Raw genomic sequence first — 22,032 nt, 5'->3', positions numbered from 1 at the left:
CAAGATCAGGGTGTCAGCAGGATGGGTTTTCTCTAAGAGCCATAAGGGAAGGATCTGTTCCAAGTTTCTCTCCTTGGCTAGTAGATTACTGCCCTCTTTTTGCCTATGTGCATGAGCACCTCTGATGTCTCTCTGTATGTCATACTCGCCCCTTCTTATAAAGAAACCAGTCAGATTGGATTAGGGCCCAACCTAATGCACAGTCATTTCAACTTATTATCTCTTTAAAAGCCCTTTCTTCAAATATATGCATCCAAATTTTGAGTTACTGAGGATTAGGGCTTCAACACATGAATCTTATGGGAGTGGGGGGCAGTTACACAATTTAGCTCATAACATTTGGGCTTAACAGTAAATCAACACATGAACACAATTAACAGGGACTGAGCCATACCCAGTAAAGAATAAACCTTTTCTCCATGCCAATATGAGATATATTCACCAAAATAAAAAAGCACCCTGATTTTTAAAAGACCTAAATAATTATATTTATTTTTGAAAATAAACAGCAAAAATTGTTTTAATAGATACATGTCAATTTCAATTCATCACAAATATTGTTATTTAAGTTTTATGTAATAATTAGGTATACGGTTTCAGAATTTCAGTGAAAGAAATGAAGCAATGTATGGATTAAAGCTAACTGTAACATAAATATCTAAACATAATTCCCTCATTTTACACAGTTTCACTTATTTTTAAAAAAAAACTATATGAGAGCCCTGGCCAGTGTTTCTCAATAGTTAGAGCATTGGCCATACACGAAAGGGTTTCAGGTTCGATTCCCTGTCAAAGGCATGTATTGGGTTGCGGGTTTGATTCCTGGCCTGGGTAAGAGTGTGTGTAGGAGGCAACAAATCGATGTGTATCTTTCACCTTGATGTTTCTCTCTCTCTCTCTCTCTCTCTCTCTCTCTCACTGCCTCTCTCTCTCTCCCTCCCTTCCACTCTAAAAATCAATGGAAAAAAAATATCCTCAGATGAGCATTAACAACAATAAAAATGAAATAAAACAAAACAAAAAAATATATATGAGAAAGATTTTTTATGCTTCCACTCTTAAGGAACCATAGAACCTATGTACCAAGAAAGAGTGAACAAATGGTACTAATAAGTAATGGCCATGTATGTGCTAAATATGGAAGAAAGGTAATAGCTATTCAAGCAACAACAGTGACAATTACAGAAAGCTTAGTTCCCATTGCAAAAGAGGGACAAAAACAAAAACAAAAAATGTTTTCTGAATAATGCATTTTATTTTCTCACCTACTACTAAAATCAGAAATATATGATTATACATGAAAAGTTTTATCTTTTGGGTTCATGAGAATATACTATTGCATTGCTAATGTGTAAACACAATTAACGGAACTTGTGTGAATTAATTATATTTTGCCCAACCCTATTGCCCAGATTTTTATTAATGGCTATGTCACTAGTTGTTGGAATTCCCTGTCTTGGCATTGTTTAAATTCCCATGCCGCTGTGAGTTAATTTGTACATTCCACCTACCTGTAGTTCTTATATTGATTGACCCTACAAACAGGTGAAAGCAAGGATCCTTGGATCCATGGGACCAGAGTTCATAATGTGGTCACCCACACTGCAGAGCCTATTCCAGCATTGTATTTGGGGGCTCATGTTTCTCTTCTAATGATCAAATTCCATACAAGTGTTAAAAGATATGCAGTATCACTTACATAGTAAAACCATTAAAAGAAGCATATTCCTCAGCTGTGAATCCATAAATATCTTGGCAAGATAGGTCCACTTCTTTCTGAAGAAGAAGACTAACCAAATTTGTTGGTTCATCACTTAGAGCAATCATAAGGGCTGTTCTGGAACAAGAGATATAAATGTCTATTTATGGATTAAACATGTCTTGTAACTTTTTCAAAAGCTAATCTTTAAATGTACTGTTCAAGTGTAGAATCTCGATCAGGAAAAGAATCAGGGCAAGAATGTAAAAAGTGCTCTGCTCAAAAACCTGTGCCAATCCCAGATCTTATTGGAAGTCTGAATATAAAGAGCCCCTAGGAAGCTGCTAGCTCAATGGTTTTCAATGCCTCCTTCCCAAAACCCTAGGGTTTTCAAGGAGATGTCTCAAAATGTTATAGAGGAGTGCGTCTGAAGCTCTGGGTTCCCTACCCTTGTTTAACTACAACATCTAGGAGGTAGAGATTGAGTTTTTGTATAAAATTCTAATGTTATAAAAAATTATCCTATATAATAAAAGTCTAATATGCTAAGTGTCTGGTCGTCCGGTCATCCCTTCAACCAAAGCATAATATGCTAATGATATGCTAAGGCTGCTCAATTGCTCGCTATGACGTGCACTGACCACCCAGGGGTGGACGCTCTGACCGGCAGGTTACCTTACTGCTGGGTCCAGACGATCAGGACTGAGCGAGATGGGTTAGACATGCCCTGGAGCCCTGCCACAGTCCCTCCCCAGCTGGCCAACCTCCCCCGTCCCTCCCTAGCCCCAATCGTGCACCGGTGGGTCCCTCGGCCTGGTCTGTGCCCTCTCGCAATCTGGGACCCTTCAGGGGATGTCAGAGAGCCCGTTTCAGCCCAATCCCCCAGGCCAGGCTGAGGGACCCCAGTGGTACATGAATTCGTGCACTGGACCTCTAATTATAATAATAATAAGCTACCAATTTTGTCCAAATGTTTGATTTTACAGGAATACAGGTCTTGGGAATATAGGTTATTGGCTCAAAATCATATGGCCATATCTTTTTCCAAAAACAACAACAGCATCAATAATATACATTTTATATATCAACATATATATGTATATACACATACATGCCCACAAATATATATTTATCATCCCATTAGGTTGCTGTAGGTATATGCTTTTATTTAGCATATCAAATTATACCTTTGATTCTGATCTGAAGCATTCGCATCTGCTCCTCTCTTCAGAAGAAACTTCACTATTTCTGCATTGTTTTCAGTAACAGCAAGTAAAAGTGGAGTGCATCCATCCTGAAAAAAATTATTTTAGAGTATTTAAAATATTGTACATTAACATGCCTTTTAGATCCAAATTCAATTTAAAAGATAAGTGTGCTATTAAGAAACATCTGATATAATATTCAAAGTGATGAATAGCAAGAACCTACAACCAAGAGTACTTTATCCAGCAAAGCTATCATTCAGAATTGAAGGTCAGATAAAGAGCTTCACAGATAAGGAAAAGCTAAAGGAGTTCATCACCACTAAACCAGTATTATACGAAATGCTGAAAGGTATCCTTTAAGAAGAGGAAGAAGAAAAAGGTAAAGATACAAATTGTGAACAACAAACATGCATCTATCAACAAGTGAATCTAAGAATCAAGTGAATAAATAATCTGATGTACAGAATGAACTGGTGATTATAATGAATCAGGGACATAGAAAGGGAATGGACTGACTATTCTTGGGGGAGAGAGGGGAATGGGAGATGCGGGAAGAGACTGGACAAAAATCGTGCACCTATGGATGAGGACAGTGGGTGGGGAGTGAGGGCAGAGGGTGGGGCGGGAACTGGGAGGAGGGGAGTTATGGGGGGAAAAAAAAAAGAGGAACAAATGTAATCTGAACAATAAAGATTTAATAAAAAAAATAAACATCTGATATACACTTTAATTTTTAAAAGGTTTTGATACATAACAAAATATGATTTTAAAGACCAAGAAAATAAATTAGAGTTGGGCCAGTCAAAAAACAAGATTAAAGTTTCAACTTTAGTCTTAATGCAAATTGTGGGTAAGAGGAGCCTCGATTATTTAGGTGATGAGCACCTAGCATTTAATATAAGTATTGCAAATCATACATTCACATTTTATAATGTTGTTAACAATTGAATTTTCATAGGGATTCATTTAAACTTCCAAGTTGGCACTACAAGTGTGTCATGTAAACAAAATATTAGTGAACTAAGGTGCTAAGAAGCTTAAAAAAATACTCATCAGTTTTCCATAATGTCTCAATAGGAGATCTGGATTACTTTTAGTATTGTAAGTGATTTTCTAATTCAACCCTATTCTTACCATTATTCATAAGTATGTAAATAGAAAAAATATAGGTTTTATGATTCCTAATCAATATTCATTTATAGGAAAATAAAATAGTTCTCATTTGATATAGGCCTTTGAACAGTTATCACTATTAAATGTGATGTTGCTTTAGAGGTCAGGATTATAATTTGAAATAAAATGGAGAAAGACTTTTTAAAAAGGAAAACCACACCAATGTTTAATAATCTCATTCTCCTCCCCAATTTCATTTTGGAAAATTCATACTTTATATAACATGTGTTTCAACAGATATAAATTATCTGCAATGAATACCTCTTTCATTGCCTTCTAAAATATAATGTGTTTTTAATAGAAGACTACCTTATTTTGTGCTTCAAGATTAACTTTGTATTCAAGCAGTTTTTTTACTAATGCGACACTTTGGCCACAGACAGCATAATGAAGAGCAGTATTGCCATCTAAATCCATTATATTTGGGTCTGCACCTTGGTCTAGAAGCATAGCAGCACAAGTCTCGTTTTTACACTGTACTGCCTGTCAATACAACAAAAATAGATGAGTAACCAATTTTCCACTCAGGATATGCTATATTAATCAAATGTTTAATATTTTGTTTTAAAATATGAAATTCAACAAAAGTTAATTAGGAAAAGAGCTCAAACACATTCCAATTGAAAAGGAAAAATTAGCACACCTTAATCAATGGAGATTTGTTTTCACTATCAAAGACGTTTATTTTGCATTGTTTCTCAATTAAGAAAGACACAACATTTGAACATCCAAAAGCACAGGCCAGGTGCAAAGGTGTCCTATATAAATATAACAAGACACAAAGTTAGAAATAAGGCTTAGTTTGAGAAGATACTCTGTTCATGCCAGATCATATATTAAGGTATTTGCTTAATGTACTGATTTATATTTAAACAAAATTAAGATTAATTATAATTGCTTTTTACTGAATTATTCCTTGTGTAGTAAGAAGCGTGCCCAGCCCTCAACCCAAACACACAACCCAAAGGGCCAAACAGCTTTAAGCCCACCTAAAATAACTTTCGCTAGTAGCTTGGCAAATACTAGCAAACATTCTATTGTCTCCTTCATCCATTATTATACATATCCTAAGAATTTAGTCCCAAGGAACCTAGGTGTCTTTTACTCAATATTTAGATCCACCTCTCCTCCCAACCCCAACCCCAGTTCTCTTTTTTCATTAATATATATATACTAGAGCACCAGTGCACAAAAATTTGTGCACTCAGGAGGGTCCCTCAGCCCGGCCTGTGCCCTCTTGCAGTCTGGGACCCCTTAGGGATCACCACCTGCTGGCTTAGGCCCTCTCCCTGGGGGATTGGGAATAAGCTGGCAGTCAGACATCCCTCTGGCAGTCCGGGAGCCCTCAGGGGATGTCCACTTGCCAGCGGAGAGCAGGCCTAGCTGCAGTCGGATATCCTTAGCGCTGCTGAGGCGGGAGAGGCTCCCACCACCACCGCTGTACTGGCAGCCGCCAGCCTGGCTTGTGGCTGAGCAGAGCTCCCCCTATGGGCGCACACTGACCACCAGGGGGCAGCTCCTGCATTGAACGTCTGCCACCTGGTGGTCAGTGTGTGTCATAGTGACCAGTGAGTCCCAGTTGCTCTGCTGTTAGGGTCAATTTGCATATTACCCTTTTTTGATATAGGATAGAGACCTGGTGCATGGGTGGGGGCCGGCTGGTTTGCCCTGAAGGGTGTCCCAGATCAGGGTGGGGGGCCCGCTGTGGTGCCTGGCTAGCTTGGGTGAGGAGCTGAGGGCCTTTTTCAGACTGGCCACACCCCCTTCAGGGTGGGGGTCCCCACTGGGGTGCCTGGCCAGCCTGGGTGAGGGGCTGAGGGCCGTTTTCAGGCTGGCCACAGCCACTTCAGGGAGGGGGTTCCTACTGGGGTGCCTGGCTAGCCTGGGTGAGGGGCTGATGGCTGTTTGCAGGCTGGCCACAGCCCCTTCAGTGTGCAGGTCCCCGCTGGGGTGCCTGGCCAGCCTGGGTGAAGGGCTGAGGGCTGTTTGCAGGTTGGCCACAGTTCCTTCAGGGTGGGGGTCCCTGCTGGGGTAACTGGCCAGCCCAGGTGAGGGGCTGATGGCTGTTTGTAGGCTGGCCACAATCCCTTCAGGGTAGGGGTCCCCGCTGGGGTGCCTGGCCAGCCTGGGTGAGGGGCTGAGGGCCGTTTTCAGGCTGGCCACAGCCACTTCAGGGAGGGGGTTCCTACTGGGGTGCCTGGCTAGCCTGGGTGAGGGGTAATGGCTGTTTGCAGGCTGGCCACAGCCCCTTCAGTGTGCAGGTCCCCGCTGGGGTGCCTGGCCAGCCTGGGTGAGGGGCAGAGGGCCATTTTCAGGCTGGCTACACCCCCTTCAGGGTGGAGAGTCCTGCTGGGGTGCCTCGCCAGTCTGGGTGAGGGGCTGATGGCTGTTTGCAGGCTGATCAAGCCCCCCAGCGGGGACCCTCACCCCATGAGGGTATGGCCAGCCTGGGTGAGGAGCTTATGGCTGTTTGCAGGCTGGCCACAGCCCCCAGCCACCCAAGCTCCCAGTGGAGGCTGGCTGGAAGCAGGTATCTGGGATTTATTTATCTTCCATAATTGAAACTTTGTTGCCTTTTGCGGAGGCCACAGCCAGCCAGGGAAGGCGGGAAGCTTGGCTTCCTCCATCACCAGGGCAACCAAGCCTCCTGCTTGCTCCCACTCCATGGCTGCCGGCCACCATCTTGGTTGGGCTAATTTGCATATAGTCGTTCTGACTGGCTGGGGGGCATGCCTTGGGTGTAGCAAAGGTATGGTCAATTAGCATCTTTGTCTTTTATTAGTGTGTGTGTATGTGTGTGTGTGTGTGTGTGTGTATATATATATATATATATATATATATATATATATATATCTCAGAGATAGCAAGAGCACTGCTCAGTACTTATGCTCTGAGTGTCAGATGCAGCCGGAGTCCAGCCAGAGCTCTGGTGCTCTGAGTCTATATATTCTTCCAAATTCCATTCGACTATGCCAGAGTAGGTTCCTTCTCACACCCTACTCCACTAACTGTTGGGTCCAAGCCTCTCTGTCTAGGGCTGGACCTTCTTGGACACCAGGTCTTACTAGTAGATGGAGAAGCCATGAGGAGTTATGGGTGTATAAGAATGAGTCTTTATTGCAGAAGCCAGTGGCCATATAGCCATCAGACAACACAGTCCTTCACAGCAAAGTTCATACAGGCAGCCGTACACCACCTGGTAAATACATATCTTTCCTACATAGCAGCATTAATCTCTGTACCTATAGTTATTATCTGAACAGTTGCAGGCTGTCTCTAAAAATCACATCATAGCGGTATCTGAGCTCTCTGGCTCAGCAGCTTCTGTCTCTCCTGCCCAGCACACTGGCTGGTCTCTGTAGCCTTACATCTCTGTGTAGCACACACTCTAGCATACTTCGTCATTCCAACACACTAGATGGTCAGTAACTTGTATATTATTCCAGAGACAAAAAAGGCTTCCTGCCAATAGTTACATCAATCATATTTTGGCTACAGAAGGGCATGCATGAGCAGTATACTGTGGAATTACTGTGCTTATGTCTTTGCACCTGCTTATGGTATCTTAGCCTAGGGACAGAGTGGCCTTGGACATTTGGTGTATTGACAACAAGGCCTTTGTGCTTTAATTGGCCTTGTCTATGAGGTGTCTCTGATGTGGTTCCCACAATACCCTACTCCAAGAGCAAGTCAATGCCCTTTGGGCACTTTCAGTAGGTCTTCCCAAAGTGACTGCTGCATGCCTGCTGGATAAGTTTCACTCTTCTAATTGAAGTCTAAACCTCACTAAGCCTTAGAAGTAAGTGTGTGACAATCTCTAAGCCCATCCATATGCCCCAAGGAACAGAGGAAATCAACCTTAAATTCAATAAAATAAAATGGCTATAAAAGCCTCAGCTTTCTAAAGAAGTATTGAGCAATATAGTCCTTTGGTCTTTCACAAAAAAAAAACGGTGAAAACTAGACTAATCTCTCTTGATCAGGCATGAAACATTACAAAGTTTATATCACTCAAACCTTTAAGATAGTATTTAAAGATTCTTTCTTGGAATATTTGGAATCCTATGAAATTATCCACTAGGGTTTAAAAAGACAAAACGTCTTAAAAACATACAGATTTAACATTTGCCTACGTTTCATTTTAAGTTTTAGATTTAACTAATTTTAAATTCCAGAACTAACAAATGGAGAATGCAGTAAATTATAGCTTTGTTATGGGCATTCACGAATGTTTACACATACAAAGTAAATGCTTTGAAGCCAATAAGAATGTTTTTTCACCAAATGTCACAAACAAAAACCCTTCTATTTTTTAAAACAGTTGAATGCAAAATGGATATGTATAAATATCTTAGAAAAACACTTTAAAACCAAGAATATTATTACATTTCTCAAAAATCCTTAACTTTTATCAATGTGTTTTATTTTCAGTCTAAGACATTAGTGTGTTTTGACACTCATAATACCTACTTACAAAAAATCTAAATTCCTGTGAGGCCTAGTGCTCATTTCTAAAGTTTCAGGCTAGCTGGTATCATTTTGTTTCATTCAAGTGTGGTTTTCTCCCAGCCTCTCACTCTCTCAAACATCAGTGGAAGAATTGTCAGCATAGATTGTGGACAGGTGGAAAATTATAAGATTTTAGAAATCTCTCATTCAAATTTAACAAAAGGCATGAATTAGATGGATGTCAAGTGTGGATGGGACTGTGGAAGCTGAAATGAAAAGTTTTGTTCCTCTAGACCAGGGGTTCTCAACCTTCCTAATGCCATGACCCTTTAATACAGTTCCTCATGTTGTGGTGACCCCCAACAATAAAATTATTTTCGTTGCTACTTCATAACTGTAATTTCGCTACTGTTAATGAATCGTAATGTAAATATCTGATATGCAGGATGTATTTTCATTGTTACAAATTGAACATAATTAAAGCATAGTGATTAATCACAAAAACAGTATGTAATTATATATGTGTTTTCCGATGGTCTTAGGCGACCCCTGTGAAAGGTCATTCGACCCCCAAAGGGGTCTCGACCCACAGGTTGGCGACCCACAGGTTGAGAACCGCTGCTCTAGACAGAGTACAAGGCCAGATCATAACTGCAGTCTTTAATTAGGGGTTATCATAAGAATACTCTTTTTATTAACTGACTTTCTTGGGTTCTTGATAACTTAGAATCCAGGATAAGTGACAAAGAAACCAAGGAAGCTACTTCACACTAGATTATTATTTTCAACTCTAGACTGGGCACTTTAGATCTATTCCAGGTTTGAGTAGTGTGACTAAAAGTATTAGTTTAAAATTGAGCCTTCACCTTTCAGACTGAACAAAAGGACTTGGCATTTATAGAAAGAGAAGAGCAGATCTGAAGAGGAAAAACAGGAGTCCAGTTTGGGTATGTTTGAGATGCCTGATCTCATGAGCCAACTGGTAAATATTCGGGAATCATTAGTTAGTTGACATCATATTGATAGCTTTAAATCAGGGCTTCTCTTCCCCCCAGTTCCCACCCCCATCCTGCCAAGTGCTCGTTATTGAACATTGAGAAGCATATCACAGGCTACTAGACATCCAAGTAGGAGAGAGAGAGAGAGAGAGAGAGAGAGAGAGAGAGAGAGAGAGAGAGTTAGGGGAAAGATAAAAAGTTGGAAGGATTGGAACATAAATATTTAAAACCAATCTCTCTTCACCAGGCAAGTGAAGACTGAGAGAGACAAGAGAGATAGAGATTAGAGATTCGAGTTACAACGAGAGAGAGGGATGAGGATATCAATTATCAATTCAAGGTCTGAGTCCTCAAATTTTTACTAGTCAGAAGGATGAGGAGAAATCAGCAAAGGAGTCTGGAAATGCCCACAGAAGTAGGAGAAATGTCCTGAAAGACAAGACAATATTTCAGCTACTACTGATAGGGCAAGTGAGATACTTGTCCGAGATGCCAGCCAGGTAAGACTGAGAACTGACCGCTGAATGAAGTCATGTTGAGGTTCTCCATGACCCTGTAAAGTAATTCAATGGAGTGTTATAGAATGAAAGATAAATTAGGTCACTCTGTTCTTGTTAAAGAGGAGGTCAAACTATCAGCAAGATGACACAAATCATCTTTCTCGCCATAGTTTCCAGTTACCCAATTATGATGAAAGATGACGCCTTTCATGCTCCATAACTTAAAAACTCCCCAAAAGACATTAATATAGGCACAGATGGGATATATTTTCTGTTATGAATGCCAAACACATAACTTCTTCATCTCTTAATCTATAAAATTCATTTTGTTTTGCAGTAAGTGGTCTTGATGGGATTTTGGAAGATAGTTCTGCAATTGGAAAAAAAAATCATAAAAGATCCACATTAAAGAGTTCATTGTTTTGCTGTTTCAAAGTCTCCATCTTAATAATCACTGATCTGGGAAGTCATCTCTACTCTTTTCTTTATCACGACATTAGTAATACGGCAAAGCGGGGGTGGCTGGGGACAATAGGATCTATAGGAAGGGGGGTGCGGGGGGTGGTGCGGGATTGGGAAACGGAATAACCGGTGGAGGTTCAGGCAATGGGTGGAGAGGAGAGAATTGGAGAGGACACAAACGCCTTCATATATCCAGGTAAGCATTTTTTAAAATAAAACGATGGAAGCTGGGAATGTAACCCCCTGCCAGGGGCTACCAGACCTCTCGGTGAGCGCCTGCCATGAGGGACCACCACCCCGGTACCCAGACACGCCTGCTTCCCGTTAGAGGACCCGGGCCTCTGTGGCCGCGGCTTCCCATCCCCGCTTCTTCCACCACGCTGGTCACCTGTACTTCCTGTCCGGAGCGTTCACATCATGCTTCCCGAGCAGCAGGTACTCCTTCACCTTGTCCAGATCCCCTAGGGCCGCAGCTTTATGAAGAGTCTTTAAATCCCTATCGCGAAGGCTGTAGCCAGGCTGCACCTGGGGAGCCGCCTGGGCCCCGCAGAAGAGCTGCCCTGAGGAGGCGCTGTGGGGCCCATCGCTCCTTCTCCAGAAGGTGAACAGCTTCTTCATGGCCACGGAGGAGACAGTCCTCCCGTCAGACTAGGGCGCCCCTGCGGCTTCCAACCGCCCGGCATGGCCCTCTGCCTGGCCCGGGTTTCCGCACCAACCTCGGAGGAGACAGAGCTGCCAGAGACCGGAAGTGGGCCAAGCACCGACCGGAAGTGAGCCAGCGACCGACGAAAGTGGGCCAAAGACCGGAAGTGGGCCAGAGACCGGGAGAGGGCAGGGCAGGTGCCTCACAATGCTCAGCTCCTAGAGCAGCTGGGGTTGGGACCCAGTCTTAGGAGCGCTCAGACCTGATTCTCAGTGACTGTCATACTCACTCAGTCTTCCTATTGGATCAAGAGCCTTAGTGGCTTTTTTTTAATTAAGTCTTTATTGTTGAAAAATATTACATATGTCTCCTCTTTTCCTCTATTGACCCCTTCTAGCCCGCTCCCAACCCCCACCGCAGGCCTTCACCTCCTTACTGCCTGTGTCCATGGGTTGTGCATATATGCATACACGTTCTTTGGTTGATCTCTTCCAACCCACCCCTGCCTTCTCTCTGAGATTCCTCAGTCTGTTCTATGCTTCTATGTCTCTGGATCTATTTTGTTCATCAGTGTATTTTGTTCATTAGATTTCACATGTGAGTGAGCTCATGTGATACTTGTCATTCTCTAATTGTCTTATTTCGCTTAGCATAATACGCTCCAGGTCCCTCCATGCTGTCTCAAAGGGAAAGAGATCCTTCTGTTTTACTGCTGCATGGTATTCCATGGTGTAAGTGTACCCACAGCTTTTTCAATCCACTCATTTACTGATGGGCACTTGGGCTGTTTACTGATCTTAGCTATTATGGATTGCACTGCTATGAACATAATGGTGCATACATTGTTTCTGATTAGTGTTTCAGATCTCTTAGAATATATTCCTATAAGTGGGATCACTAGGTCAAATGTGAGCTCCATATTTAATTTTTTTGAGGAAACTCCATAAACTGTTTTTCCATAATGGTTGCACCAGTCTGCATTTCCATCAGCAGTACACTAGGGTTCGCTTTTCTCCACATCCTCACCAGCACTTGTCATTTGTTGATTTGTTGATGTTAGCCATTCTGACAGGTGTGAGGTGATACCTCATTATCATTTTATTTTGCATCTCTCTGATGATCAGTGACTTTGAGCATTTTTTTCATATCTCTTGGCATTTTGTATGTCCACTTTCTAAAAATGTCTATTTAGGTATTTTGCCCATTTTTTGATTGGATTGTTTATCTTGCTTTTGTTAAGTTGTATGAGTTCCTTATATATTTTGGATATTAGAACTATATCAGATGTATCATTGCCAAATATGTTCTTCCATAGAGTGGACTCCCTTTTCATTTTGTTGATGGTTTCTTTTGCAGTGCAGAAGCTTTTTATTTTGATATAGTCCCATTTGCAACATTTATCTATTTTGCTGCCTATGGGTGCTTCTAAGATTTTTATTGTTTCCCATTTTATGTTTAAGTCTTTTAACCATTTTGAGTTCATTTTTATGTATGGTGTAAGTTGGTGATCTAGTTTCTTTCTTTTCATTTTTCTTTTTTCTTTTTTGCAATTATCAGTCCATTTTTCACAGCACCATTTACTGAAGAGACTGTCTCAACTGCGTTGAATGTTTTTGCCTCCTTTGTCAAATATTAATTGAGCATAATTGAGCTTGGGTTGAATTCTAGGGTCTCTGTTCTGTTCATTGTCTATATGCCTGTTCTTATGCCAGTACCAGGCTGTTTTGATTACATGAGTTTGTAGTATACCTTGATACTTGTGATTCCTCCAACTTTGTTCTTCTTTCTCAAGATTGCTGTGGCTATCTGGGGTCTTTTTTGGTTCCATATACATTTTTTTAAGTATTTATTCTAGATCTGTAAAATGTGCCATTGGTATTGCATTGAATGTGTGGATTGCTTTGGGTAGAATGGACATTGTAATGATGTTGATTCTACCAATACGTGAACACGGTCTATTCTCCCATTTGTTTATAGCTTCTTCTATCTCTCTTTCCAATGTCCTGTAGTTTTCTGAGTACAGGTCTTTTATCTACTTGGTTAAGTTTATTAATTTTGTGTTGTAATGGTAAATTGGATTTTTTTTTCATTTCTCTTTCTGAGAGTTTATTATTGGTATATAAAAATGCCATTGATTTCTGGGTGTTAATTTTGTATCCTGTTACACTGCCAAATTCATTTATTAAATATAGTAGTTTTTGATGAAGTCTTTAGGGTTTTCTATGTACAATATCATGTCATCTGTGAATAATGAGAGTTTTACTGCCTTCTTTCCAATTCGGATGCCTTTTATTTCTTCTTCTTGTCTGATTGCTATAGCTAGGACTTCCAGTGCCATGTTGAATAAGAGTGGTGAAAGTGGATACCCCTGTCTTATTTCTGTTCTTAGGGGAAATGGTTTTAGTGTTTGCTCATTGAGTATGATGTTGGCTGTCGGCTTGTCATATATGGCCTTTATTATGTTGATATATGATCCCTCTATTCCCACTTTTATAAAAAATGGGTGTTGCATTTTGTTGAATGCTTTTCTGCATCTGTTGATATGATCTTGTTATTTGTGTCTTTCAATTTGTTTATGTGATGTATCATGTTTATTGATTTGTGAATATTGTACCAGCCTTGCATCCCTGGAATAAATCCCACTTGGTCATGGTGTATAATCTTTTTAATATATTGCTGGGTCCAATTTGCTAGTTTTTGTTGAGGATTTTAACATCTGGGTTTATAGAGGATATTGTCCTATAACTTCCTTTCTTTGTAGTGTCTTTATATGGTTTTGGAATTAGAATGATGCTGGTCTCATAAAAAGAGCTTGGAAGTGTTCCTTCCTCTTGAGAAAAGGGAACACTAGTCCATTGCTGGTGGGAATGCAGACTGGCACAACTACTGTAGAAAACAGTATGGATTTTACTCAAAATAATTAAAAATGGAACTTCTATTTGGCCCAGAGGTGATCCCACTTCTGGAAATATATCCTTAAAACCCAGAAACACCAATCAGAAAAAATATATGCACCACTATGTTCACAGCAGAATTATTTACAATAGCTAAGATTTGAAAACAGCCCAGGTACCCATCAGTAGATGAGTGAATAAAAAAGCTGTGAGACATTTACACAGCTGTAAAAAGGAAGGATATCTTACCCTTTGGAACAGCTTGGATGGACCTGGAGAATATTATGCTAAGTGAAATAAGCCAATATGAGAAAGACAAATATCACATGATCTCACCCATTTGTGGAATCTAATGAATAAAATGAATTGACCAACAAAATAAGAAAGACCTGAAACAATGGAGGCATGGAGTAGACTGACATACCTCGATGTGGGGATTGGAGGGAGGGGGGAAGAGAGATAAACCAAAGAACTTATATACTTATATGCATAGCCCATGGACACGGGCAATAGGGTGGGGAAGACCTGGTGGGAGGGCAGGGGCGAGTATGGACTGGGAGGAAGTGGGTAAAGGAAGGGAAAATGGACGACATCTATAATATTATCAACAGTAAAAAATATATATATTAAAAAAGTTATACTTAACTATAAAGAAAACACACACAAAAAGTGGCCTGCTTTAATGTTCTTGCTTCCTGGGCATGGTAAACTTTAAAGCCTGTGTCCACAGAACAAAGAGGCAGCCAACCAGATGGGAGATGATATTTGCAAACAGCAACTCTGACAAAGGTTTAATTTCCAAAATATATAAAGAGCTCATAAAACTCAACACCAAACAAATAAACAATCCAATCAAAAAGTGGGCAGAGGATCTGAAAATACATCTCTCTCAAGAAGACATACAAACAGCCAATAGATATATGAAAAGATGTTCAACCTCACTGGCAATCAGGGAAAATGCAAATTAAAACTACAATGAGATACCACCTTACACCAATTAGAGTGGCCATCATCAACAAGACAAGCAACAACAAGTGTTGGAGAGGTGTGGAAAAAAGGGTATACTCATTTACTGCTGATGGGAATGTAGACTGCTACAACCACTCTGGAAAGCAGTCTGGCGATTCCTCAAAAAATTAAAAATAGAGCTACCATGCAAACCAACAATCCCACTCCTGGGTATATACCCCAAAAACTCGAAATCATTTGTATGCGAAGATATATGCACCCCTAAGTTCATTGCAGCATTATTCACGGTGGCCAAGAGTTGGAAACAGCCTAAGTACCCTATGATAGAGGGCTGGATAAAGAAGATGTGCTATATGTGCTATATATACACAGTGGAGTACTACATGGCCATAAAGATGAAATAGCATCATTTACAACAACATGGATGGACCTTGAGAACATTATGCAAAGTGAAGTAAGTCAACAGAAAAAGCTAAGAACTATATGATTTAACTCATATGTGGAATCTAAAACTGAAACTTATGAACACAAACAGCAGTGTGATGGTTGCCAGAGGGAGGGGGATGGGGGAAGAAAGGGGTCCTAATATGAGGTGACAGTAGATTTGACTTTGGGTGGTGGGCACATGGTCCTACATACAGATTTTGTAAATTAGTAATCCACACATGAAACCTATATGTTCGTGTAGAGTAATGTCACCCCAATAAAATTTAAAAATAAAATGTAAATAAAATAAAATAATAAATAAATAAAGCCTATGTGCAACAGCTGGGAGGGATCATTCCCAATGCCCCATCTAAACGTTGGGGCTTCCATCTGATATCCAAGGAACTTTGCCCAATAAAAGTCATGTTTATCATCTGAACATTTTCCGGTGGGTCAGCATCAGTGTGTTCCTGTTAGGCCTGGTAGATCCTTTCTAAAAATACAGAAGGGGCTTTATTTGGTTTCCATTGAACGGCCTGTATCATATTCAGGCTCTCTGTTTAGGCGACCCTTTCTTAAGCCTTCCAATATGCACCTTTTGTAATGTCCTAGGGAGGCTAAGTCCCCACCCTTTGTGTCCCAGTTGGGCTCTGTCAAGGGCATCACCTCAGCTGGATTGGGGGTCCTATGGGGATATAGCAAAGAACAGTGGGGCAGCGAAGCTAGATTGGACCCAGGCCCTAGGGAACTTCCATACTCTGGGCCAGTTTCCTGGGAGTGTTTCAGGTTAAGAACAACACCTGAGGGCCAGGCCAGAGGCTTAGTGAGATGGTATCTGGGCAGGGCATATTGCTTCAAGCCCTCCCAGGGACTCGCCTCCCCCAGCTCAGGCACTGGCTGCTCATCCCTTTGTCATCTTGGGCATCACTTCTCCCTCTGATGCCTCTCCTCAGTTGTGATGATAGCACAGGGCTTACAGTTCTACAGGCTCAAGTTCAAGTCCCTGTTAACTAGCTGGATGATTTGTGTAAATTACTTATTGAACTTTTTTTTTCTTCCCAGTTATACTGAGCAATGGGACTACTTCAGGCAGCTATCACAAGAGTAGCCATGGGGATTAAAAGAGACACTTAGTTAAATCTTTAGAATCAGATGGGCACATCTTTACTGACCACAGTTGTGACTGTTATAGTACTTTTTCTTTTTAGGGGAGCAGGTCACTGTTTCTTCCCCAGGGGATGTAAGCCCTTCAAGGGCAGTGGCTGTTTCATTCATTTGGATCAGTGCCCTGTGCATGTGCTGGACTCAGGACATGCCTGCTGCAGGTGGTGTGCCCTAGCTGACCGGAGGCAGAGCCTCTCACAGCTCCTGCCCACTCCCCTCCCTCACAGGCTCTATGGTCCCTGCTGCTGTCCTAGGTGACAAGTGATGTGTCAATGTGTGGATTGTAACAAATGTCCCACTCTGGTTCAGGATATTGATTGTGTGGGAGGTTGTGCATAGGTGGCAACAGGGTGCAGGTACCTTGAAAATCTCCATATTCTGCTCAGTTTTGCTATGAACCTAAAATGGTCCTAAATATAAAGTCTATTAAGAAAAAGAAAATAAAAAGACCATAGGACAGTGATTGTTCAGACAAGAATGGGAACTTGAGTTACTTCATTTCTATCATTGCATGTCACCACTTGGAATTTTTGTTTAAATTAAGATGTAAATGAGCTTTAAACTTTAACTTTAAAATAAGTAGGTATAAATTGGTTTTTAAATTTAATGTGTTTCATTAAAAATTTAAAACACACTATTTAATATGGGAACGAACAGAGGGAACTTCATGGTGTAATATTTGTATTTGGGAAATGAAATATTTTACATACATGAAATATATTACATACATGAAATATTTTACTAAATTTGAAAGCATCTTTCCAAAGGACATTTCTTTCTCTTTAACTTTTTAGGTGCTTGTTTTAAAACTAAAGGATGAATGGAGGAAACAGTGATTATTACTGATTATTACATTAATATTACTGAAAATAATTTTGTCCTACGGAAGAGTGTTCAAAATGACCCACTCCAGGGGTCAAGTCGTTGGTACCTACCACTGACCCTGAAAATGAAAAGGCCCTAAAGCTGCACTGCGCGTCCATCTGGCACTGCTCCCGCCCTCAGCAAAGCCACTGGACAGTACACGGTACGTGCGCGCTGGGCCGGAGCCGCTCTGGGGACAAACCAGGCGAGCCGCTGGCCCGGCACTTCTCTGCGGTTGGTGTGCGCCTCTTCTCCGTGGACTCGTTTTTAAAACTTACTGCTGACTATGTAGTTCTTATTTTAGCTTCTGGGGACAAATTTCCCTCGCCTCCCTTTCGGTTTAGACAGGGAAGCCTCCTCTACCTGCAGGGGTGGCTCAGGACCAGCTCTGCCTGCATCCTTCCTAGGAACACGCCCACCCCTCTGAGATTTGAGGCTGATCATGTGACCTCTCACTCTTTCAGAACCATCGGGATTCTGGCGAAGTGTCTGGGCTTAGTTTGCATGCAAATCCCCCACAATGCTCTAGGAAGTCTGCCTGGCTCTCCTTTGATTCCACTGGGGAGGAAAAGGCTCTTTTCTTGACAAAGTTCCTATGTTTAACGTTTTCACTTTAAAAATATATGGTTTATATATGATGTGTAGGTTCATACACTGAAAAATACCCTGGCTGTAAATAATCACCATAACTTGAAAAAGAATGGAACTTTAGGGATTTATATAAGTTGCATCAGCACTCTTTGCCTTGGCTGGTCCGAGTGCAGTGGTGTCTTACAACTAATTGATCACAGCCAGTTACAGATTTCTTTGTTCCTTCTCCACTCCCACTGCTTCACTTGACTAGCCTTTTGCTACAGAGAAAAATGAAGAATATTTTTTTTCCAAGCTTTTGCTGACAGTTTCTTACACCAGAAAATAAACTGTGAATGACATCCTGTCATTGAAAACTATTGGACAGGCTGCATAGTCAACGCTCATGAATCTGCATGGGTCATTCTGAAAAGGAGGTCCCCTTGTGTCTGCAATGCTCATTGAAAAGAGATTTATCTGATCTAGGAGGGAATGAACCATCTCTCATGCCCCTTCCTAGCCACAGGTCAGGTGAAATAGCAGCAGGTTCATGTTACTGGCTTAAGCCTTGGGTCCACCAAGCTTTGCTTTTCTAGTGAAACATAAAGATTTGGGGGTTTTAGGAAAATCCCCATTCTCTTCTCAAATGCATGGCTTTTGCAAATCAAGATTATTTTGGCTTCAAATTATGGTGCATGCAATGATTGCAGGATATACCATGCAATATTTGGGATATGCTCACACTAAAAAACTACATCTGTAATTCAGATCTAAGTCTCTGGCTTGATTACTCAGTTGGTTAGAGCATCGTCCTGATAAACCCCTAAGGTTGTGGGTTGCCCTGATCCGGTCCATCCTTGCTGTTTCAAGGGACCTGGCATATATGGCATACTGTTCTTAATATGTTTGCTCACCTTCTTGGTGCTATGTGTTTTAACCAAGGTCACCTCTCCAAGAAAGATTGTTTCCCCAGGTAGGGATTTTTCCCTGAAGTTAGGGAGGGGATAAAACCCCTTAACTAAGTGCCAGGCGGGTAGTTAATCACTTTAACTACAAACAATCACACTTAAGCTACATAATCTTTACTCCCTGGAGTGGAGATAAGAAACCCCCTAACCTTTGGAATAGAGATTGATAGGATTGGAATCAATTGGTATAAATACAGATGTAACAAGACAACAGGAGACACAGAACCTAGAGAGAGAACCTAGCGAGAGAACATGGCAAAAGATCCTGGACAGAACATGGCTACAGAACTTGGCTGGAGAACCTAGAGACAGAACCTAGCGAGAGAACCTGGCAGAAGAACCTAGAGACAGAAGAACCTAGAGACAGAACCTAGGAAGAGAACATGGCAAAAGATCCTGGACAGAACCTGGCTACAGAACTTGGCTGGAGAACCTAGACAGAACATAGCAAGAGAACCTGGACAGAGACTGGCTAGAGAACCTAGCAAGAGAACCTGTACACAGAACTTGGCTGGGGATCCTGGAGGGAGAACCTCGCTATGCTGATGAACTGAACCCAGTCTCTATGTCATTCCTTCTTCGCTGACTCCGTCCACACCTTTGGGGACCCCTGGACCTGCTGGGGCAGGACCCCAACAGTGGGTTCAATTCCTGATCAGGGCACATACAAGAATCAACCAATGAATGCATAAATAATTGGAACAACAAATTGATGTTTCTCTGTCTCCTTTCCTCTCTCTAAAATCAGTCATTTAAAAAACCCTCAAATCTGAATAAGCATATTGTATTTTCTCTGGCAACCCTATGTTAATCACACAAGTCATAGAAAAGAACTACTCCACACACACACACACACACACACACACATTTTATTATCTATAATTTCCTTTCTGTTTGTCTTTCCTTTTTTTTTTTTCTTTTTTGCAATATTTCACTGCCTGGGACACAGCAATTAATGGCCATTATTTTGGTGTCGGTTTTTCATTGCGGAGATGATTCTTAAAGAAGAAAGGTTATCCTGGTCCTCCAAGGAATGATCTCTGGTTGGCCGTGAGCTGCCCATATGATCTCTTAGAAGCTCAGTTTCTTCGTTATAAAATGGTAATGTCTGCCCTACTACCTAACTGGGTTGTAAACAATAGTAAGTGAAATAAGTGATATGAAAATATTTTGCACCTTATAAAATACAACACAAAGAGAATGGTTTTCTTTGGCAAATACAGAACACTGGCTATGTAGATGGACTGTTATTCTCTCACAGCATCGCTTGTTGCCACTCCTATAATAGTCCTGTTGAGGGTGTGTGATTATGGCATCGTTAACAGGCTTGAACAATCCACTGTAACTAAGGTGGTTTGCCTTCTCAGTGTATGCCCGTTACCCAGGAAGCAGTACAGGAAAAGGGGTGAGATCCAGATTGAGAACACCCACAGGGAGCCCTTGGTCTCTCACTCTGAGCTCTAACACCACTTTACCTCTCTGTGGGGTTGCCGCCAGACTAAACAGGATGATCCCTATGGAAGCCCTAAGGAAACCCCATGCTCTCAGGGTGCCTTGGGTAGTCTGCACCTGTAAGGGCAAACCAAAACATGCCCTTCATTCGATGCACATTTGTGGCATGTGCCCCACGGTACTATGCCTGGGTGCTGATGGTTTTAGGGGGATTACACATGCTTCTAACAAACGAGGAAGTAGGATCAGTGTTCTAACCTCCGTTTGAGCTGAGGAGGCAGCTGAGTGTGTAACCTTTCTCAAGGTTATACACAAAGCTAAGCGCAGAACCAGGATGAGAAAGTGGCTGGGAAGCCCCACCTAGACATCCTACCATACACTCTGCCCTACTCCATCTTCTCTAGTTTCAGACTCTTGGACTTAGTTTTTCTTCCTGTAAAATGTTTTCCGTTTGAGAATATTCATACCTCTATCTTCAAACCTTAACAGGATTGTCAACTTTGAAAAGTCTTCTAAAAATTGTTATATCATCAAATATTAGCCTTTCATTCTACTGATATTCAAAATATCAAAAAACCCTTACATATCTTCACAGACTTTTCCTTTTTTTTTTTTTTGACTTAAAGAATGTAGACATTAAATAAAACCCCAATCTATTAAAAGGTGGGATAAATAAAAGCTAATTCAACCTCACACCATGTCCTTTCCTTGATCTCTTAGAATATACCATGTCTATTTTATTTAGGGGGAAGAGGGTCTGTAATGAGTTTCCCCCAAATTACTGTTAGCTCCTGGAGGGAAAAGACTATATTTTTAATTTTTTTGTATTCCCATCTCCCATCTCTCATCTCAATGATTCATACACAATAGTACTACTTGGTAGTGTTGACTTTCAAAAAATTGTACTGAAGATGAAAACAGGAACAATGCTGGATTTCACACCTGGAGTTGGGAGTGGGAAACTACAAAAGACCAGTCAAGTGTGGTAGTGAGAAGGGAGGAAAGGTATAATTGAAACTATAACTGACTCTAGCCAACATGATTGAAATAAGTCACTAAGAACCTTTCCTGCTGTTTAAACTATTTAAAGTCCTAGAATTTTTTCATTTTTACTTTACAGTGATATTCTCAGTTATAGTTTATAAATGATTACATTCACAGTATCAATTATTTATATCCTGATATTCTCAGTTTATAGTTTATAAATGATTACATTCACAGTATCAATTATTTATATCCCCTAAGAATCTTCCCAGAGCATCTACTTATCAATAGACAGTGTTAAATGTCTTTTTCAACAGGAATCAGAATCACTGCTGGGCTTCCTGGGAAGAGATGTGGAAATTAGCAACTTTGTCACTAGGGCCTCTCTCCCAGCTGGAGTAGCTCAGCAGGCTCAGGGTCTGGAAGAGCTGCCCACGCTGCCAGCATCGTCTGTTCCCTACAGAAGGGCAGAGGTGCCTCTCATGGTCCAAGTTGCACATCCTCCTCCTTAAAACCCAACTGATGAGAACTGAAAATCACCACAGGACTGCAAGAAGGAAGCATCTGAAACACCCCAGCACCCTGGTTGCTTCTGAGGACTTCAGAATT

The 22,032-nt window shown here is 41.2% G+C and overlaps 1 protein-coding gene across 1 annotated transcript in view; it reads right to left on the bottom strand.

Moving 5' to 3' along the window:
* The window catches only part of ANKRD7 (ankyrin repeat domain 7), a 32,744-nt gene extending 21,637 nt beyond the window's left edge, over positions 1-11,107 (bottom strand). The window contains exons 1-5 of the mRNA XM_070425003.1: positions 10,878-11,107; positions 4,724-4,838; positions 4,390-4,563; positions 2,887-2,993; positions 1,700-1,837 (exon numbers count right to left, since the gene is read on the bottom strand). Of these exons, the coding sequence (XP_070281104.1) occupies positions 1,700-1,837; positions 2,887-2,993; positions 4,390-4,563; positions 4,724-4,838; positions 10,878-11,107 (764 nt within the window). The remainder of the gene's footprint in view (positions 1-1,699; positions 1,838-2,886; positions 2,994-4,389; positions 4,564-4,723; positions 4,839-10,877) is intronic.
* Positions 11,108-22,032: the final 10,925 nt, after the last annotated feature.

Source organism: Myotis yumanensis, unplaced genomic scaffold (genome assembly GCF_028538775.1).
Source record: "Myotis yumanensis isolate MYYU_CA2020_CCGP unplaced genomic scaffold, mMyoYum1.0.hap1 SCAF_9, whole genome shotgun sequence".
Taxonomy (NCBI): domain Eukaryota; kingdom Metazoa; phylum Chordata; class Mammalia; order Chiroptera; family Vespertilionidae; genus Myotis; species Myotis yumanensis.
This window is presented reverse-complemented; position numbering and strand designations above follow the sequence as displayed.